Source organism: Mustelus asterias, chromosome 8, assembly GCF_964213995.1.
Source record: "Mustelus asterias chromosome 8, sMusAst1.hap1.1, whole genome shotgun sequence".
Taxonomy (NCBI): domain Eukaryota; kingdom Metazoa; phylum Chordata; class Chondrichthyes; order Carcharhiniformes; family Triakidae; genus Mustelus; species Mustelus asterias.
Window position 1 is genome coordinate 78,019,208 of NC_135808.1, and position 20,124 is coordinate 78,039,331.

The 20,124-nt window shown below is 41.9% G+C and overlaps 1 protein-coding gene and 1 non-coding gene across 4 annotated transcripts in view; one reads left to right on the plus strand and one right to left on the minus strand.

Annotated features, from left to right (window-relative positions):
- Nucleotides 1–1,692: 1,692 nt before the first annotated feature.
- Nucleotides 1,693–20,124, plus strand: part of abl2 (c-abl oncogene 2, non-receptor tyrosine kinase) — a 100,070-nt gene continuing 81,638 nt past the window's right edge. For 2 of the 3 annotated variants that reach the window (XM_078218308.1, XM_078218309.1), the window contains exon 1: nucleotides 1,710–2,270. In XM_078218308.1, the coding sequence (XP_078074434.1) occupies nucleotides 2,105–2,270 (166 nt within the window). In that variant the 5' untranslated portion in view covers nucleotides 1,710–2,104. Of the gene's footprint in view, nucleotides 2,271–20,124 lie in introns of all 3 variants that reach the window. The other variant, XM_078218306.1, reaches the window with a different exon arrangement.
- LOC144498042 (U2 spliceosomal RNA) lies at nucleotides 5,105–5,298 on the minus strand. Its single transcript, XR_013498617.1, has one exon. It is a non-coding gene; the product is annotated as a U2 spliceosomal RNA (small nuclear RNA).

Genomic DNA, 20,124 nt, shown 5'->3' on the forward strand with positions numbered 1-20,124 from the left:
AAGTTGCAAGTGTATGTACCGTGTACCTGGTGGATGGTGTTCTCACGTGAGATGATGGCATCCGTGTCGATGATCCGGCACATCTTGCAGAGATTGCTGTGGCAGGGTTGTGTGGTGTCGTGGTCACTGTTCTTCTGAAGGCTGGGTAGTTTGCTGCGGACAATGGTCTGTTTGAGGTTGCGCGGTTGTTTGAAGGCAAGAAGCGGGGGTGTGGGGATGGCGTTGGCGAGATGTTCATCTTCATCAATGACATGTTGAAGGCTCCGGAGAAGATGTCGTAGCTTCTCCGCTCCGGGGACGTACTGGACGATGAAGGGTACTCTGTCCGCCGTGTCCCGTGTTTGTCCTCAGAGGAGGTCGGTGCGGTCCCTCGCTATGGTGCGTCGGAACTGTCGATCGATGAGTCGAGCGCCATACCCTGTTCTTATGAGGGCATCTTTCAGCGTCTGGAGGTGTCTGTTGCGATCCTCCTCATCTGAACAGATCCTGTGTATACGGAGGGCTTGTCCGTAGGGGATGGCTTCTTTAACATGTTTAGGGTGGAAGCTGGAGAAGTGGAGTTATTGTACTACCACTGGTCCTCCATGGGAAGCCAAGTCTCTGCAAGACGTGCCGGATCATCATTATTTTGTAAATTGAGTTTGTGTCTTTATATGCCCTGTTTGTGAACAGAACTCCCACTCACCTGACGAAGGGGCAGCGCTCCGAAAGCTAGTGGCTTGTGCTACCAAATAAACCTGTTGGACTTTAACCTGGTGTTAGAACATAGAACAGTACAGCACAGAACAGGCCCTTCGGCCCACGATGTCGTGCCGAGCTTTATCTGAAACCAAGATCAAGCTATCCCACTCCCTATCATCCTGGTGTGCTCATGTGCCTATCCAATAACCGCTTAAATGTTCCTAAAGTGTCTGACTCCACTATCACTGCAGGCAGTCCATTCCACACCCCACCACTCTCTGCGTAAAGAACCTACCTCTGATATCCTTCCTATATCTCCCACCACGAACCCTATAGTTATGCCCCCTTGTAATAGCTCCATCCACCCGAGGAAATAGTCTTTGAACATTCACTCTGTCTATCCCCTTCATCATTTTATAAACCTCTATTAAGTCTCCCCTCAGCCTCCTCCGCTCCAGAGAGAACAGCCCTAGATCCCTCAACCTTTCCTCATAAGACCTACCCTCCAAACCAGGCAACATCCTGGTAAATCTCCTCTGCACTCTTTCCAGCGCTTCCACATCCTTCATATAGTGAGGTGACCAGAACTGCACACAATATTCCAAATGTGGTCTCACCAAGGTGTTGTGAGACCTCTTACTGTGTTTACCCCAGTCCATTGCTGGCATCTACACATCATAGGACCAATGAGAGCAGGGAGGCTTGGAGGACCATCTGGGAGGACCAGTGGCAGTGGAGAGGCTTGGAGGACCATCTGGGAGGACTAGTGGCAGTGGAGAGGCTTGGAGGTCCATCTGGGAGGACCAGTGGCAGTGGAGAGGCTTGGAGGACCATCTGGGAGGACCAGCGGCTGTGGAGAGGCTTGGAGGACCACCTGGGAGGACCAGTGGTACCGGAGAGTCTTGGAGGACCATCTCGGAGGACCAGTTGCTGTGGAGCGGCTTGGAGGACCAGTGGCTGTGGAGAGGCTTGGAGGACCATCTGGGAGGACCAGCGGCGGTGGAGAGGCTTGGAGGACCATCTGGGAGGACTGTGAAGAGAGCGCCTCGTTGTGGCTCGGGACACAGGCGGTTGCAGTGGGACAGCGGGACGGGGGCGGATACGCAATCGGGGGGAAGTGAGCGGTCGCTGTCTTAGGGCTCCCCGTCCCCGCTGTCTCGCCGGGGGACAGCGCCTTGCGTTAGCGTTAAAGAGACAACAACGCCCGACCCCCTCCCTCCCCTCTCAACACCGAGGGAAGGGGCCCGGGACCCGGCGGCGAGTCGACCTGTGAGTCTACACCGGGAGAAGGGGGTTGCCGGGCCGGGCAGAGAGCTACACAATAACCCCGCCGAGCAGCAGGAGAGGACAGCGAGGGAGGATGTAAAAGAAAACGGCTCCGAGAGAGCGGGATTCGGGGTGGACGCTCTTGGAAAGCCCGCGGATGGGGCAGCAGCAGGCCCGCGTCGGCGGGGCTGTTGGTGCGGGTGGAGAGACGGTCCAGCCGGGCAGGGGTAGGGTTGGCACAACCAGGCCCGGACACGGGGGAAGGAGGCGAGAGACAGCAGTTAGGGGCAGTGAGGCCGCCTGTAACATCTTCACTCACCACGGTAAGTCTGCGGTTAATATCGAGGGAAACGTATCTCGGGGCCAGGGCTACATCCGACTGTCTTGAATTAGAGCACAAATGTAGGCAAATCCATTGTTTATATTTAATGACATTCTCCTCTCTCTGTTGCTTGTTTTGTGTAAAACAATGACAATCGCACGAACATGACTGTGGCCCATCTCTGTTGGTGATTGCAGTAAAGATTTTCCAAATGACCACAACGAATGGAGCTGTACGAATTTATTCCCTTTCGAAATCTAAACGCTGTTTATCCCACCTTTGAGCAGTCAGTAATTTCACTTGAATCGTTATTTATGATGAATTTCAGTTGGGTATGTTTTTGGGACGCACGCAGGGCTGCAGGTCAGTGTGACTGGCTGGCATGTGAGAAACAAAATTCAGGGTTTACATTGTGGTCCAGATAATCCTGAAACATTTTCAACAATAATATGGTGACCTTCATGCATATGTATCTTCATGAAGACTGCCTATTTCCACCACTGCAGTAATCCTCCATTTACCCCCATCATCTTATCCGCTCATGAAACCTTCATCCATGCCATTGTTAATTATGGACTTGATGATTCTAGTGCACTGGTGCTACTCTCCCTAAGATGCAACCTGCATCCTAACTCGCACCAAGCTCCATTGATTCATTGTCCTAAGTTCACTGATCTACGTTAGCTCCCAGTTAAGCAATGCCTCAGTTTTAAAGTTCTCATTCTTGTTTTAAATTTCTCCATAGCGTCTCTCTATCTATAACTTGGAACCCCATCTCCCTCTTGATGTATCTGCACTGCACTTCTGACTTGTTGAATATGCCTGATTATCATCACTCCATCACTTATGTCCGTTCCTTTAGCTGCCTGGGTCTTAAGTTCAAAAGCTCACCATATTTGTTTTTCTTTCCTTTAAAATGTTCTTTAAGACCTATCCCTTTGGCCAAGCATATGACTCTCTTCCTGAATATCTCCTGGTTTGGCTCGGTGGTCTTGTAAAGCAATTAGCAATGTTTTGTTACATTTAAGGGGCTAACTAAATACTGGTTGTTCTGTATATTTTGTTAACATCCTTGAATTATTGAGATAAAGCATGTCAATGTTATTTTACTGATTAAATTTGTTTCGAGTATTAATTTTTTGTGCAGTTTCATGGTGTGTGTTGTGACATAGAATGGTTTTACTATAGACTTACATGGCAAGGTGATATTGAGAATCGAGGTAAAACTTGTGTAGGGCACCCGTGCTGCTTGTGTGTCTGAGAAGCTGATTGAGACTTTCAGAAACTGAGATAGTGGAGAAAGGCCAAGTGGACGTTTCGAATAGTATGTTGTTGGGTCTTGTTGAGTCTGTGCAGTGGGTGTCAGTGGTTTGCAGGATTACTTCATTCTCAAAAGTATTATTTTCACAAAGTTGCTGATATATCCAATGTTTTTACCAAGTTGTAATTCGCCTCAGCTAAATGTATGATGTAAAATGTGCCTTATTTAAAACTCAATAAGCATCTGAGTTAGAAAAGGGAAATTCGGATATATAACTCAAGTACCACAGTGATCCTGGAATTCCTTTTTTTTTCATAACTAGTGTCCTGGTATGTCGTCTCATGAATTTATTTTGGTTTATTCAGCAATTTCTTTCTTAAACCTGCTTTCCTCCATTTATTCTTGATCTCTCGATAAATGGCAAGCAACATTGCTTTCAAATTTCTATGAATGCCATGAAAACAAGTGACCCATAACAGCAAATATTTGACTGCTTTATTGTGCTGTTTTTACTTAGCCCTTTGCTTGTGGGAAGAAAAAACTTTGCTTTGTTCAGCATGTAATGGCAAGGCTGCTGCAGTTGGACATTTGAGTTGTGGGATAGAAAATTGTTAATGTATGTCCATGTCCAAATATGCTGGCACAAGGCTGTTAATTGATCTTGTATTTTTCTGGAGGAGGGAATGGCAGATGTTGTCACTCCAGTGCCTGTAGTCAATATTGCTTAGTAAGTCACTGATGAGGGTGCATTGCTGCTGACATTCAGTCCTGTCCAAGAAAAAGCAATGGCAGAAAAAAAATGGAGCAGCAGAATTGAGGGGTGCAGACGCATCCAAGAGATATTGGCTACATAATGGTGTTTTCTAGCAAAAATTGAAAGCTTTTCAGATGACAAATGACAATTTGACCTTTATAGCTTTAGTTTCCTTGATGGAGTGGATTGATGATAGCATTAATGAGGCAGATCAGGCTGATCAATGCTGGAAAAAGTAATCACAGTTTATTTGGAATAATGCTCAATTTGTAATGGACAAGGTTTAAAACTTGTACATAATTATTTAGACAGGTTGGTCTTGTGATTTCTGTCATAGTTCATTGAGGAGGTGAGGTGGGCAGGCCCCAAAGGAACTGGTTTCAATAAGAAAGCTTTCGTTGATCTTGGCAGTCCTGAGTTAGGGAGGAGAAAATCTTCTAAGGTTTCCAGATTGGCCGAGGATAGGATTGCTGGTATTTGTTGCTGACCAACTCTGATCTAAAGAGACAGCTAAAATGCTAAGCTTTTGAGACATTTAAACATTTTTATTGTCACTTTAGCATGGCAAGATGCATGCTTGAACGGACCATTTTGTTAACAAGTTTTCAGTGAAATGACTGGGATGGATGGCTGATCTGCATCATGAGAGTATGATGGGTTTGGAGGGTGAGGACAAGTTATGCCTGAGGGACTGAACACTAGCTGTAACACATTTTTTAAAAATCCAATTCAATCAAATCAAGTCCAATTCAGAGTCTCAACAAGTGAGACATTTCCGATCCAAGCTGACAAGACAGGGCTCTCACCTCCTGTCTTGGGCTTGATCTACATGATCCAAGCTGATTGGAGTAGGCACCTTCTCCAAGGCTTGATCTCATTTGCATCTTAGCCAAAGGGCCGAGATGCCGGTTTTAAAAATTGCTTCAAATGAAGCTAAAATGTAACCTAATGACTTCAGCCAAGTACAGCATGTCAATACTACACTTGATCTTAGCCAAAAGGCCGAGAAGCTGTAACACATTGGACTTTGTACAGGTTGATGGGAGGGATTTGGAATGATTTATTCATATCGGTGAGTTTTAAAGTGCAACTGGATGAAACCTACCCGAGTGATGCTCATTTGGATGATGTAATTGAGTTAGTTTATGGTGACAAGCACGGGCCTGATTTTTGGATGAAAGTGGTTTTTGTTTGCTACAAACTGGTGCATGTTTTTGGAAGATTATTTCAGGTCACAGTATTATTGCCCCTAGATTAGTTAGTATCTCTTTTACAGAAGTATTTGTCAGATTGCTAACTAAACCACAAGCACTCCTACAATGTTCATGGTTAGGTTATGTTCATTTTTTTATTACTGAGAATTTTAAGACAATATAATAAATGTAAATCCGCAGACACATGTGGTCTGTTGCAACTCAATCCCCATCTGTCCATTGATTTCACAGTGATACCATGCATTTGCCCAAGAATAAACCAGTCTCTGAATGGTTAAGAGCTGCAGATGTGTATCTCAGCATTGTCCTTTGGTTATTGTTTGTTGCGATTCTTTTTGCCCATCCTCTCCAACTAGAGTGATCTCCTTTTACCTTTGTGGGGCTGAGCTCATCTGGAGCACGGCCTGCTTAGTTCAGTGTTGTGTCCATGTTGGGTTGTGTAGTAATTGAGCTGCCAGGGTGACTTTACTGTCCACTGTTGGGCAACTCATGTAAAAATGCTTCTGTTTTCCATCTCAATTTTTTATTTGTATGGATGTTAGCTGCATTGCTGAATCTTCACAGCAGGGTCTTGCATTTTACATGGGCAGAGTGAAGGTTTTCTCAGCTTTTAGCTGTAGCTGAGGTATGTTTTAATTAACTATTTGGAGTGAATGGCAATTTTGAAACAGGCCATTTACAAGTTAAAGTTTATTTATTAATCTCAAGTATGCTTATATTAACACTGCAATGAAGTTACTCTGGTGCCTGTTTGGGTACACTGAGGGAGAATTTAGTATGGTCAATGCACCTACCCAGCACATCTTTCAGACTGTGGGAGGAAACCGGAGCACCCGGAGGAAACCCACACAGACACGGGGAGAACATGCAGACTCCACATAGACAGTGACCCAAGCTGGGAATCGAACCCAGGTCCCTGGTGCTGTGAGGCAGCAGTGCTAACCACTGTGCCACTGTGCCACCCACTTTGGTTGTCACTGCAAGATGCAACATGCATGATGAGGCTGTGTGCGCATACATAACCTAGGGAGGTGTGTACAATTCTCAACTACCCTCTGAAATTACCTTGCAACTGAGTCATATTCAAGAAGTTGGCTCATCATCTTCTGAAAGGCAGTTGGGAATGAGCAGTAAATGCCAGCTTTGCCAGCAACACCATGTATTAAAAGCAAATATGCCATGTTACCATGTTTCTGGGCTACAGCCTGGGAAACAGAAATGCTTAATTGAGTCCCTCTTGTTTTCCTTCCTGACACTTCGTTCTCTTCCAATGGCAAGGTTAAGATTAAGAAGTCTGTGTGAGGAAGTGAAGTGATCTACTTGGAACTCTGACCATAAGCAGTTATGTTTTTAAAAAATAAAGAATCCACATTTATATTGCACTCTTTCATGTTCCAGCTCTGTTCCAAATACTTCAGCCAATGAATAATTTTTAAAGTGCAGTTATCCTCTTATAGACAATCTTTATGCGAATGATCAGGTTGTCTGCTTTGATGTTTGTGGAGTGAGTGTTGGCTGAAGCACCAGGGCAGCCGCCTGCTCTTCGAATAATGATAGCCCAGGATCCTTTACACCCCTCTGAACTTGCGAACCAGACTCTGTTTTAACATTTTATCCAAAGGATGCACCTTCACCTTCCGTTGATCAAGCCCTGGAGTGAAGCTTGAATCCGCACCTTCCTGATTTGGATTCAAGGAGGTTAGCTGAGCCAAGCTGAGACATGTTAAAACAAGCCCCTGTGTAGCTGCTGATTCAGGCATGTGACTTGATATAGCGTTGCATGAATTTTACACATTACTCGTGCAGTGTTAATTCTCAAGTCTGAAAAGAGAGAGTGTTGGAATCTGTATGGGAACAAACCACCTACACTACTGTTTACTTCAAGCTTATATCCTCAGTCGCAAACAGAAGGTAAGCTTGCTTTGCAAAAGGAAAATACTACAGTTTTGAAAATCTGAAATAAGAAAAAAGAGTAAATACTCAGCTGGTCAAGAAACACCTGTGGGAGGGAAATAAACATTTCAGGTTAATGATCTTTCATTCTGAATCAGAAACATGAACTCTTTCTCTCTCCATGGATGCTGCCTGACCTGCTTAGCATTTCCAATATTTTCTGCTTTTCAAACATTTAGCTATGTAAGTTATGGGTCTGTGCATAAACCGAGAAAAGTGTCAAATGGGCACTTGCGCAGAAATTTAGCGTCGCCTCACATTGACGGTAGCCAAGCTCTTGAGACCGAAACAGTGGATAAAATTGATACTCATCTCAAATGACTTGGGTTAATTAAGACTAGTTAACATGGATTTAAGCATTTATGTGTCCCAGGCCGTGACCCTAACGCCTGGCCTCATGGTGTGTTTGTTTTAATGCAGGTGCTGTTGGCAAGGCTGGCATTTGCTGCCCATTCTCAACTGCTCTTCAGAAGATGATGAGCCAACTTCTTGAATATGAGTGACTTGTGAGGTCATTTCAGGGGACAGTTAGAAATCATACGCACCTCCCCTTGTCATGTGCGTACACAACCTCCTAATGCACGTTGCATCTTACTATGGTTACTGTAAGAATAAAAAAAAGTTGTTCATCAAGCTTTGGAAATGCAAAATATTCATGATACAGAATAGAGCAGTAGAATTTTGTGGTATAGTCGGAAGCAATTTGGACGATTGCCCCCTCCCACTTGCTGTAGAAGCTTTTCTCTTAGTTCAATTTCCGCCACATAAATGACATCCCCACAGCATTTCATTTTTCCGTTCCTTATGTTTCTTTAAAGCAGTTATTAAATTTGTCAGAAGTAACTTGCTTTCTACACTATTCTTAATTTGCTCAAGTCATTTGAGATGAGTATCAATTTTATCCACTGTTTTGGGCTTTAGAGGCTTACCTACTACTAATGCGAAGCTAATTGACTAACTACCTGATTTACACTTTTCTCTGTTTATGAACAGATGCACAACCTGCATATCTAAATGCTCGAAATTGTCACCAGAGCATCTGCTTCTCTTGTCTTACCTGAGAATTTTGGGATGTGGGCGGCACGGTAGCACAGTGGTTAGCACTGCTGCTTCACAGCTCCAGGGTCCCGGGTTCGATTCCTGGCTCGGATCACTGTCTGTGTGGAGTTTGCACATTCTCCTCGTGTCTGCGTGGGTTTCCTCCGGGTGCTCCGGTTTCCTCCCACAGTCCAAAGATGTGCGGGTTAGGTTGATTGGCCAGGTTAAAAATTGCCCCTTAGAGTCCTGGGATGTGTAGATTAGCGGGTAAATATATGGGGGTAGGGCCTGGGTGGGATTGTGGTTGGTGCAGACTCGATGGGCTGAATGGCCTCCTTCTGCACTGTAGGGTTTCTATGGTTTCTATGGTATGCAATTAAGTCCCAATACCTTTTTGATTTTTAAGCCCCACTAATTTTTTTGTCATCTCTCTATCTATATTTGTCTTGCCTAACTACTCCAGCTTCTCCATCTTTCTCACTATGCAGCTTGTGTGAAAACTGAGGCAAATGACTTGTAAAAGGCTGAACTAACTGAAACACCAAGTAAACTAGTTTCATCTTTTGTCTTGAATTAGAGAGATAGGGGAGACGTTGGCATTGTGGCAATGTTACTAGACTAATAATCCAGAGATTCAGGCTAATTCTCTTGTGATGTGGGTTCAAATCCCATCATGGCAGCTGATGGAATTTAAATTCAATTAATAAAGTTTGGAATTGAAAGCTTGTATCAGTACTGGTGACCATTGATTGTCAGTAAAAGAAAATCTGGTTCGCTAATGTCCTTTAGGGAAGGAAATCTGTCATCCTTACCTGGTCTGACATATATATGTGACTCTAGACCCATAGCAATGTGATTCTTAATTGCCCTCTGAAATGGTATAGCAAGTCACTCAGTTGAAGGGCTATGAGGGATGGGTAACAAATGCTGACCTTGCCTGCAATGCCCACAATCCATCAAAGAATAAGTAAAGATTTATGCTTCAAATATTTTGGCTTTTGCATGGTTATAGACTTTTTGCTATTTCCCCTAATCTTGTCTGACAATCATTCTTTATTCTTACCGTCTGAATTTTATTTTGCTTGCCCATTGGATTTTCTTTTCGTTCGCCCGAGCTTTGTTATCTTTTTATATTTAAATTTCTGTGCTCATCTAAGGAACTCCAGCACTAACTTTTCTTCTAATTGGAATATGTTTAATCTGTACTCTAATCATCAGCTTGATCAATTCCTATTTTTCTGTATGGTTTTGGTTGCTGGTTTTTCTTCAGTAAATCTGGATTAGTTCCATGTTTTTTCTGCTCAAGTATCTTTTCTCTGTTGCTTTCATTCATGTTTTATACTGCACAGAATTTTGTGCGGTTTGGTTTTTTTCTTGATATTCCCCTACCTTGCATCGCTGACTTGGCTCACTTTGTTGCCTGGAACAAGATACAGCCGTGTTGCTTTCCTTGTTGGATTAAAAATATACTGAAATAGAAAGCTGTCCCGGACATGTTGTAAATACATTATTCTTACCCCCCACATTTCTTTGGATAATTCCATTCATCCATTATTACAGTCCCGTTCCTGCATTTTTCTCTTAATTTGTCTACATATCTCTAATTCTATATCTCACGATTATTCATTGGTTAATAATATACTCCCAACAGAGCAACACTATTCCCGAATTCTAATAAAATCTATCTCTTTTTTGAAAATATATTTTTCTATTGAAGAAGGAATTTGGTGTTGCATGATTTAATTTTACAATCTTCTTGCGATTTTAGCACTAATTTAAGTAAAGTTTCTGTTTATCCCAGCAGTGCATCTTGAGCCCTAATTCAATAAGAATTCACAACTGTGACTTTTTCAATTCTTATATCAGCCAACCTATAGCTTTTCTGAATGGGATTAACAACTGTTTTATTCTAACTTGTGACCAATTAAAGGTAATTTTGTTAATAGCTGTCCAAAGTGATTTGAAGTCGGACTCTTCCAATTGTTAAACAGAGAGTAAAGACTTTAATCCCAACAGAGATTAGAACATCAGCTTCAAAAGTTTAAAAGTTAGTGGGCTGACCCACTGCACCAGATTTTTTTGAGTCTCCCAGTTACAATGTCTGCTTTAATTTTCAGTTCCCCTTAAGTCAGGGTCTAATGATGGTAGACAAATTGATTGGCTTTTAAGTGTGTGTTTTCTGTATTTCCTATGAATCTCATTTAGAAAATAGCCTTGCAACATGCCATTTTCTCAAGGAATTTTATGTTACTGAGTATTTTCTTCACATTGCTTGTCTTTTTTCCTGTCATGTGACGACACCACAAATTGGAGATTCCACGCCCAAGAAAACATGCCAGAAATGCCTCCGAATTAAATTCAGAGATTTAATTGTGTTTTAAAAATCTTGATATATTTGTAAGTCTCTTAGAAATTTGTGCATTTTGCTTAGGTTAACCATTTTAACTTCATGTTTTGACTTCCTTTTAATTTCTACGGTATTTGTGGATTTTTAGTTTAATGTAATGGATATTAAGGCATAAAATACTTATTAATTGTGATTAGCCTAAATTTGATCAATGGCAAGTGGCATTTTAGGATTGTAAAAGGCCAAAAACCTTTGAGAACGGGATTTCCCCATACGACATTGGAGAGGTATGAGAGTAGCAAGTAACCTTAATATCTTCATACAAATTTTAGCGAGTAATCCACTGAAGAATATAATTTATACAAAATGTACTTCCATGATTTGTTACATTACTGAAAAGCTTAATTTGCAGACATAATGAGGTCCTAAAGGATTGCTCAGAATCACCCGTGGGTTGGAGTGTAGAATAAGATGATAGGACTGAATAGTCTCATTAGCGATAGACAACATGGTTTTGTACGAGGGAGGTCATGCCTCAAATTTGGTTGAGTTTTTTGAGGAGGTGACAAAAATGATTGACAAGGGAAGGGCCGTGGATGTTGTCTACATGGATTTTAGTAAAGCATTTGACAAGGTCCCTCATGGCAGGCTGGTGCAAAAGGTTAAATCTCATGGGCTCAAAGGTGAACTAGCTAGATGGGTACAGAACTGGCTTGGCCATAGAAGACAGAGGGTAGCAGTGGAGGGCTCTTTTTCTGATTGGAAGTTTGTGACTAGTGGTGTTCCGCAGGGCTCTGTACTGGGACCTCTGCTGTTTGTGATATATATAAATGATTTGGAAGAAGATGTAGCTGGTCTGATTAGTAAGTTTGCGGATGACACAAAGATTGCTGGAGTTGCAGATAGTGATGAACATTGTCAGAGAATACAGCAGGATATAGGCTGGAAAATTGGGCGGAGGAATGGCAGATGGAATTTAATCCAGATAAATGTGAAGTGATGCATTTTGGTAGATCTAATGCAGGGGGGAGCTATACAATAAATGGCAGAACCATCAGGAGTATAGACACACAGAGGGATCTGGGTGTGCAAGGCTAAAGATCCTTAAAGGTGGCAGCACAGGTGGAAAAGGTGGTGAAGAAGGCATATGGCATGCTTGCCTTTATTGGATGGGGCATAGAGTATAAAAGTTGGCATATGATGTTGCAGTTATATAGAACGTTGGTTAGGCCACATTTGGAATACTGTGTCCAGTTCTGGTCGCCACACTACCAGAAGGACGTGGAGGCTTTGGAGAGAGTGCAGAAAAGGTTTACCAGGATGTTGCCTGGTATGGAGGGTATTAGCTATGAGGTGAGATTGACTAAACCAGGGTTGTTCTCCCTGGAAAGACGGAGGTTGAGGGGCGACCTAATAGAAGTTTATAAAATTATGAAGGCATAGATAGGGTGAACAGTTGGAAGGTTTTTCCCAGGTCAGAAATGACAAACACAAGGGGTCACAAGTTCAAGGTAAGGGGGACAAGGTTCAATACAGATATGCGGGGGACATATTTTACACAGAGGGTAGTGGGGACCTGGAATGCACTACCAAGCAAGGTGGTTGAGGCAGGCACGCTAGGATCATTTAAGACTTATCTAGATAGCCACATGAACAGATTGGGAATAGAGGGATACAAACAGCTGGTCTAGTTAGGAACACATCATCAGTGCAGGCTTGGAGGGCTGAAGGGCCTGTTCCTGTGCTGTATTGTTTTTGTTCTTTGATGACACCAGAAGGGCGGAGGTGATGTCATAAAACACAAGTGATACTTGAGTAGTTTGCCATTCTTGCAACTTCTTGGCATGTTTTAATGAAACATACTTTCAACATTGTTATTTTGAAAGTGTTCAGTGGTCAAGGACTGGTACCAGGAGGAACCCAAGGTTGGAACTTCGGGCATGCTCTTGAGTAATAATAGCAGTGAGGACTATTGAATCAAAGTGGCCAAAGAAAGGAAAATGTAATTGGAGTGCATGCATGGAGGAATAAAGTTTGCGCTTAGGTGGACAGTTGAAATGGAAGTTGAAATGTCACTTGAACATGATGTTGAAGAAAACAAGGATTCAGCATTTTTTACCTAGTGTCCTGTGACTGACATTTTCCTCCTCATACGTGGATATTCTATTTGGTGCGTGTGAATTCAGAAAAGTCTGAGTTAGAAAAAAAATAGCCACCTATGATCTGTAGAAAATGTTATCTTCAATATTGTCACTTGTTCCAATTTTTGATAGTTGCAAGACTAAAAAGAAAATAACAGGACTGAATTCCTGCTACATAATTAGAACTGTGGTGTGAAAGCAAGCAGGAACAACTTGCACTTACATAACACCGTACAAATTCGCAGGACTCTGCAAAGTGTTTCAAAGCCAATTTGTTAATTTGGAAGCAGAGTCACTGTTGTGCCAGCAAATATGGCAGCCAATTTGTACTGAACAAAATCTTGCGTGTACCCCTGAGGTAACCAACCATCTAATCTGTTTGGTGTTGGCTGCGGGGTGGCCAGGCCGTCTGGAGGATCCTCTTTTAGTGTCATGGCCCTATTGTGCCACCTAAACAGGTGAGTCCTGATAATGCAACATGCCCTCAGTGCAGAACTGAAGTATCACTCTAGATATTTTGTTCAAATCCTGGAATGGGCTTGATCCCATAACCTCTGACTTCGGAGAGTGCTATCATTGAGTCCAGCTGATGCCAAATGCTAGGTATTGTGATGTAATGTGAAGAGCTTCACATTTTATGTTGAGAATTTGGTCTTTTCTGTGGTGTTCACCAAATAATCAACGTGCTTTTGTTCAAGAATTATGAGTAATATAGGTGACTCATAATGCAAATGTTTATTATTTATCTAAGTCTTAATTGTGCCAACATATTATTTATTCGTAGTTCATCCAATCCTTTCCTTGCCTCATGTCATTGTATACATGAACTTTGAGCAAAGGTTGCTGGATAGTGGTAGGGGTAACCAACCTTGTCTTTTTTTTTAAATCTCCCCAGCTCAGATATTGAGTTCCAGCTAACTCAGTAGAGAATTTGAACCTGGGACTGTGTTCGATTTTGTTAGAGGTGATAAACTTGATTTCTCTTGTTACTCTCATACCTCTCCAATTGTCGTATGGGGAAATCCCGTTCTCAAATTGTGAATTTTTCCAGCTTGTGTTGTGTTGGTGAATAACTGATTCTTGGCAAAATAGGTTAATGTACATCTGAGAATGAGTTAACAATTTTAATTGAAAGATCCAGGTGATATAAGTACCTATAATAGAGATTGAGTAGTTTGTAATTGTCATCTGGATCCTGCTGTTCGGATTTGCCTTATAATTACTCCCATTGTTTATTTTAAAAATCCTTTCACTATATGTGAGGATTTCACGCCGGTCTGGATCCTTTTCTGTGTGCTGGCATCTGCTGCCTATGAAAGTACTGACTGCATACTTCATCTACCATGCCAATCTGCCCACTGCCGGATTAACTGTTCTCCTGCTGGGTAGTAATCTGCAGTTGATTCTCAGGAAATTAAGGAACAATAGAATAAAGAAATTGTATCTAAACTTCATGATTTTGTTGCTAACATCTCGCACTTTAATATAGCTGAAATGCGTTGTTCTGTATATGTTAGCTAGTCTAGTGAGAGTGTGCAATAGAAAGGAAATTGCTGATATTTGTCATCTTGGTATTGTGCGCAAATTTTGGCAAAAGATCAAACCAATTTACAAAAATAAATGTTAAGTATGTTCTTAATGGGTTGTCCAAAACTGTTTCATATGTAACTCTGAGGGAGTGGTATACAACCTTTTCCAGGCAAGCGACTGTCACAGCTTGATTTAAGCTTGGATGCACTATATTTCCTACCTCATGTGACGTGACATTTTTAAGTACCAAGCAGTACATTGGATCATTAGAGTACTTAAATAAATTAGCAAAGTTTTCAGTGTTGAGAGAAAGCACATGCTCTTGCTTGTTCCCTAACTTACAAAAAAATCACCAAGGCAGTAGAACTCTTGTCGATTCATTTGCTGCCTGCCTGGAGATTGCACTCCATAGATGCCTGATAACTGTAACCATATTTCCACCACAACCAAGTTCAGCCCAATAGATTATATCAATTTCATTACATTTTCTCCTGGTATCCTAAATTTTCTTTTTCAAATGTTGGTGTGCATTTTTTTTTACAAGTCTATTAAAGGGTTCTGCTTCCACACCTGGTTTTCATTTTGAGTAGATATCCATGTGATTTTAGACCACTTGGGGATTTTAAGCCGTAATGGATTAGTATGTTATATAAAACACACACAAATCAAAGGTTCTAAAGTGTCATTATCTTTAATAATTGTTCTAATTGGTTTGGCGGTATCCTTGTTATTCAACGTTCATGTCAATTTTAAATTGAGTTTGGGTTCTTGCTACAACTTGAGTCATTTCTAGGGCAGGACAACATATTAGAAGTTAAAAATTATAATACTAAATAGTGTAAATGATACTGAATAGTGTATAATTGTTAACAGTATTATGATAAATGTTGTGCTAAGACTTGCACTGTAGTTTAGTGAATCATAACATATGCAATGTTGTATTAAAATGTACAGAAGTGACTGCAGCTCTGAGAAATGAGTGAGAAGGAACTTGCATTTAGTGCTTTTCAGTCCTCAGGATATCCCAAGGCACTTCATGACCAATTAAGTACTTTTGATGTCATCATTCTGTAGGCCAACTCGAGCCAATTAGTGCACAGTGAAGCCTTGCAAGCAAGTTGAATAATCAGATCACCTGTTTCCATGGTAGTCAATGGCCAGATCATCATAAGTCCCTTGATGATTTTTCAATAGTTGCATGAGGTCTTTTACATCTGCCTGTGCAGATGGGGCTATCATTTAACATCTCATCAAGAATACAGCATCTCTGAATGCAGAATTTTCTGAGAACTGGACTTGTGCTTAAGTATCTGAGCGGACTTAAACCAAGCACCTTGTAAGTCAGAGGTTCAAACATTCTGACCCAAAGCTGACATGGTCATGTTCAACAAAGAGACTGCTTATAAATCTTTACGGTTGTTTTTGTCTACTGGAAGTAATTTACTTGTTAACTAAATACAGTTTAGAGTTTCTCTGTTCCCCAGGATCTTAGCCAAGTGGACATTATTTACTTATGAACTTTTTCAACTGGTCCATCTTTCACCAGATAACAGTGGACAAAGCTCAAGATGAGAACCCAAGCATTTTTTTGTCATGCCTCATATATGACTTGGAGCTATGACACCAATTGAAATGTCCCAGTTGCCTTCAACTGAGATATGTTAACTCTGCTCTATTGAAGAATAATTTGGAACCTTTCTGGTTGGTTGCAATATATACTGTCCATAGGATGTACTGCAGCAAGCTAAGAATCATAGAATGACCTCCTTCTGTGCTCTAACAATTCAGCTCGTAAAGTCTGAGCCAAATTCTCAAACTCTTTACAGTCCTGTAACTTATAGGACATCATTTCAAATTGCCAAGTGCCTTGCCTTAATTTGCTATCTTATATATGTAGCACTATCTCTGCCCTTTGGACTTCAGGTAATGTGATTACGTATTTTCAGATGAACATTATATTGCAAACTGGACCAATGTTAGTACTAGAATTTAAATGTAAATCGTGAGTGTGTCAGTCATGTTTGTTCATTTTCAGAATGTGGGCATTGGTAGCCAAGAGCAGAAGACTTCAAGTTGTATACTATTCTGCAGGAACATGTATTGTTATTCCCTTATCACTGAATCAATAGCCTAGAGTTCTTACAGATCACCATGGGGTGAGCATCAGGTGAAGGATTACATTGGTTCATTAAGAAAGTTGAAAATTAGAATTGGACATGAGCAGTAAGCATGACCTTGTGGCATCCATGTTGTGGTTCAGTTATTAACTCATTTTGAGTGGAGAAGAGACAAGCTGAAGCACTTGGCAATTTGAAATGATGTCAGTTACACATTTATTTTCTTCTGTCCCCTCAGATTTAAATATTTTGCTTCTTTGTTGGCTTTATAATGTCACTAGTATGACATTTGAGTGAAATAGTGGCTGGAAGCCTTTTTATTTTATCTTTTGCCTTAATTTGCTATCTTACATAAGAAGCAGTAACTCTGCTCTTTGGACTTCTGTTCCTGTGATTATGTATTTTCAGATGAACATTATATTGCAAACTGGACCATTAGAATTTAAGTGTGAATCGTGTCAGTCATGTTTGTTCGTTTTCAGAATGTGGGCATTGGTGGCAAGGCCAGCATTTATTGCCCATCCCTAATTACCCTTGAAAAGTTGATGAGTTATAACTGAGAGGCCTTATCAAAGCTGTTGGCAGTCAGCAACATGGTTCAGTTTAGAGTCACATAGGCCAGGTGGTAACAGATTTCCTTCCCCAAAAGAGATTATTTAATGATTACCAGTCTGATACTAATTTTTTTCAAAAAAGTTTATATATTCTCTGCTCTGTGGAAACCTCTTTGTAACCAACGACCAGGAGGTTCCTTGGATTGACCTGTAAACTCAAACAATTATTTTCTTTCCACATTGGTTCTTGCCTCATCACAAAGCAGTGATTAGATTTTACCAGAAAGCAATTCACATGGGCCATACTGAACAAGGAGATTGTTTTCAGTCGCAGTCAGATAAGTGGTGGAGTAAGTCAGTATACTGCCCTTGCATCTATTTGGCCCAAGCTTGAATCATTGCCTGACTAAAAGGTTGAAAGCTTCCACAATCTTCCAAGTTAAAGATTTGCATTGAAATTCGTTTTATCATCAACAGAATTCTAAGTTGACCTTGTTCAAAGCTCCAGTTTCAGGAATAAGTCAAATCAAATTGGGATTCTTGTTCAGAAAGGTGACAAGGGTTGTGGGAATAAGGACAGTAATCTTTTGATATTGGGGCTAAGGGTATAAGGTACTTTACCCTGACCTGTGCTTTAGTTAATCCAAGAGTGCTTGACATCAGTATTTGGGTCCTCTAGTTTAAATGTAACACCTCTTCCTTGGTCATAAAAATTCAACACTATTGTTTTTTTCTGTTCTTAGAAAAAGAAACTGGTTCTGCTACGTAATGAAATTAGGATTTTTATCCTTAGCATGTTGATGCAGAGAAGTAAAGGCCTTTCCGGAAATAATATGCTGCTTCTCATTGTTTTTGCCCAGAGGGCTTTGAAGGAGAAGTGGATGAATACTTGGAGTAAAAAAAAATTGTAGGACTGTGGGGCAAGAGTTAGACTAAATAGAAAGCGCTTTCAAAGAGCCAGCAGAGATGTAATGGGTCAAGTGGCTTCCTCCTGTGCTGCGTATTCTGTATAGGAACTCAGAAACCAGCAGAATTCACTTGATGTGTGAATTTTTTATTTCTAAGGCTCCATTCATGCACTGCAAAACAGTGGCATGCACGGAGTTGTACTGCTATAAGTTTGAGTTAAAAATAGCTGAGCACTGTATGCGAGTCCAGACTTGGAATTGGCAGGTCATTTGACAGTATCCATCATAAGGGTGCCTGACCCTGTCATTGCATAATGTCCACATGCATTTGTCCACGCCCTCCAGCAGGGATCACTGTTCAATCATGTTATAGATGTATATAATGTAAATTGGGGTTTGGAGTGAATCCTGCCCCTTTAAGACCACTGGGGATTAGCACTTCCTAGTGTGGGGCCTGGTCTTAGATCTGACTGTGGAACAGTGCACACCCAAAATAGAGCTCCCAGTGTTCAAGTTATCAAGTCTACCTCATGGTTCTTTAGGCATACATAACATCTGGTGCCTAGGCTGCTTCACGGTCTACATATTCTACTGGTGTTCCATTCTGCGAAAGGAAAGGGGATTGAGCATCTTCCTAGATTTCATAGGGGGGTGCTGGAAAGGAACTGAAGTGTGGCAGCCCTATGAAGAATAGGTAGGAGTATTCTGACTGCCATTGCTTCGCTTGTACAGTCCACGCAGGGAGAAGCTAGTACTTGCCTGGGAGCCAGCTGAAAATGTCGTGGGAAGCGATCGCAGAGGGGACTCAACTGCGGTTGATGGTGGGGAAGGCGTGCTAACCATGGTCGTCGAGGGAACGGCTATTGCGGGAAGCGGACGTCAAGGGGACTCTGGCTGCTGGCAACAGCAGGAGGCGGCTTCGGGCCTAGACTCGTTGGGCGGGAAAAATTTCCGCCATCAGCAAAACAAAATGGCCAGATTTAGTGCCATAGGCCCCTTTGACAAAGAGGCAGAGAGTTGGATACCTTGGACAGAGTGCTTCTGATGGCCAATAACGTGGGTGTTTACCTGGTTGTACCGGTTTTCTTAAGTACCTTGGGGAGCAAAACCTTTGTTGTTTCAAGGTGCTTGGTACAACCTGAAAATCCGGCTGAGGATATTTGGCAAGAATTCTGCGATATATTAAAATATCACCACTCCCAAGCCATTGAAGATTGCAGAGTGTCAGATTTTATAAGTGAAACCAACTCGAAAGGGAGCCCATTGCTCAATTTGAGGCAACTCTGAATTTCAGAGACTAGCAGAGTGCTACGAGTTTAGAAACTTATGCCAGGATGCCTTATGGGACCAGCTGGTTTGTGGCCTCTGGCATGAAGCCATCCAGCGAAAGTCATCGGCCCCAAAAAAATTACATCACAACTTTCATGGAGATAGCTGCCAGAGAAGCAGCGCAGTTGGGTGTCAACGCCCAAGTCCACAAGGTAGCAGAAACCCCGCAGAGTTTGGCACTGCCAGTGGAATGCCACTGATGTGGCAGGACAGGCCACAGAGAGTTGAATTGAGCCCCAAGTGCAAGTGAGTTGGTCATACTGCCTGGAATTGCCAGGTGCAACTAAGCCCAGAGAAAGCAAAACAAAAGGCAGAGTGAAGCCAATCATTTCTAGGTTCTCCCTTAACTGAAAGGGAAAACTGTGAAAATGGAAGTTGATAAGGGGCAGTGGTGTCCTTGGTGCCCAAATCAGTGTCCAGGGAAAAGTTGAAAGCCTGCCAAGATCACATTTTGAAAATAGAGCAAGTGGTACCCCACACGGGTTATGTACTGGTGAAGGTACAGTTGAAGGATCAATGTGCAGAATTACCACTATGTGTAAAAGGCAGCTATTCTGCGTTTTCGGACGCTCCTGGTTGCAGAAATTTAAGTTGAACTGGGGCATGGTTAATGGGATGGGGGATTCAAACACACGGTTACAAGCCATTTTGGAAAAATGTAAAGATGTCTTTCAAGAAACGTTCGAAGAGATGAAGGTTGTCAAGGTTA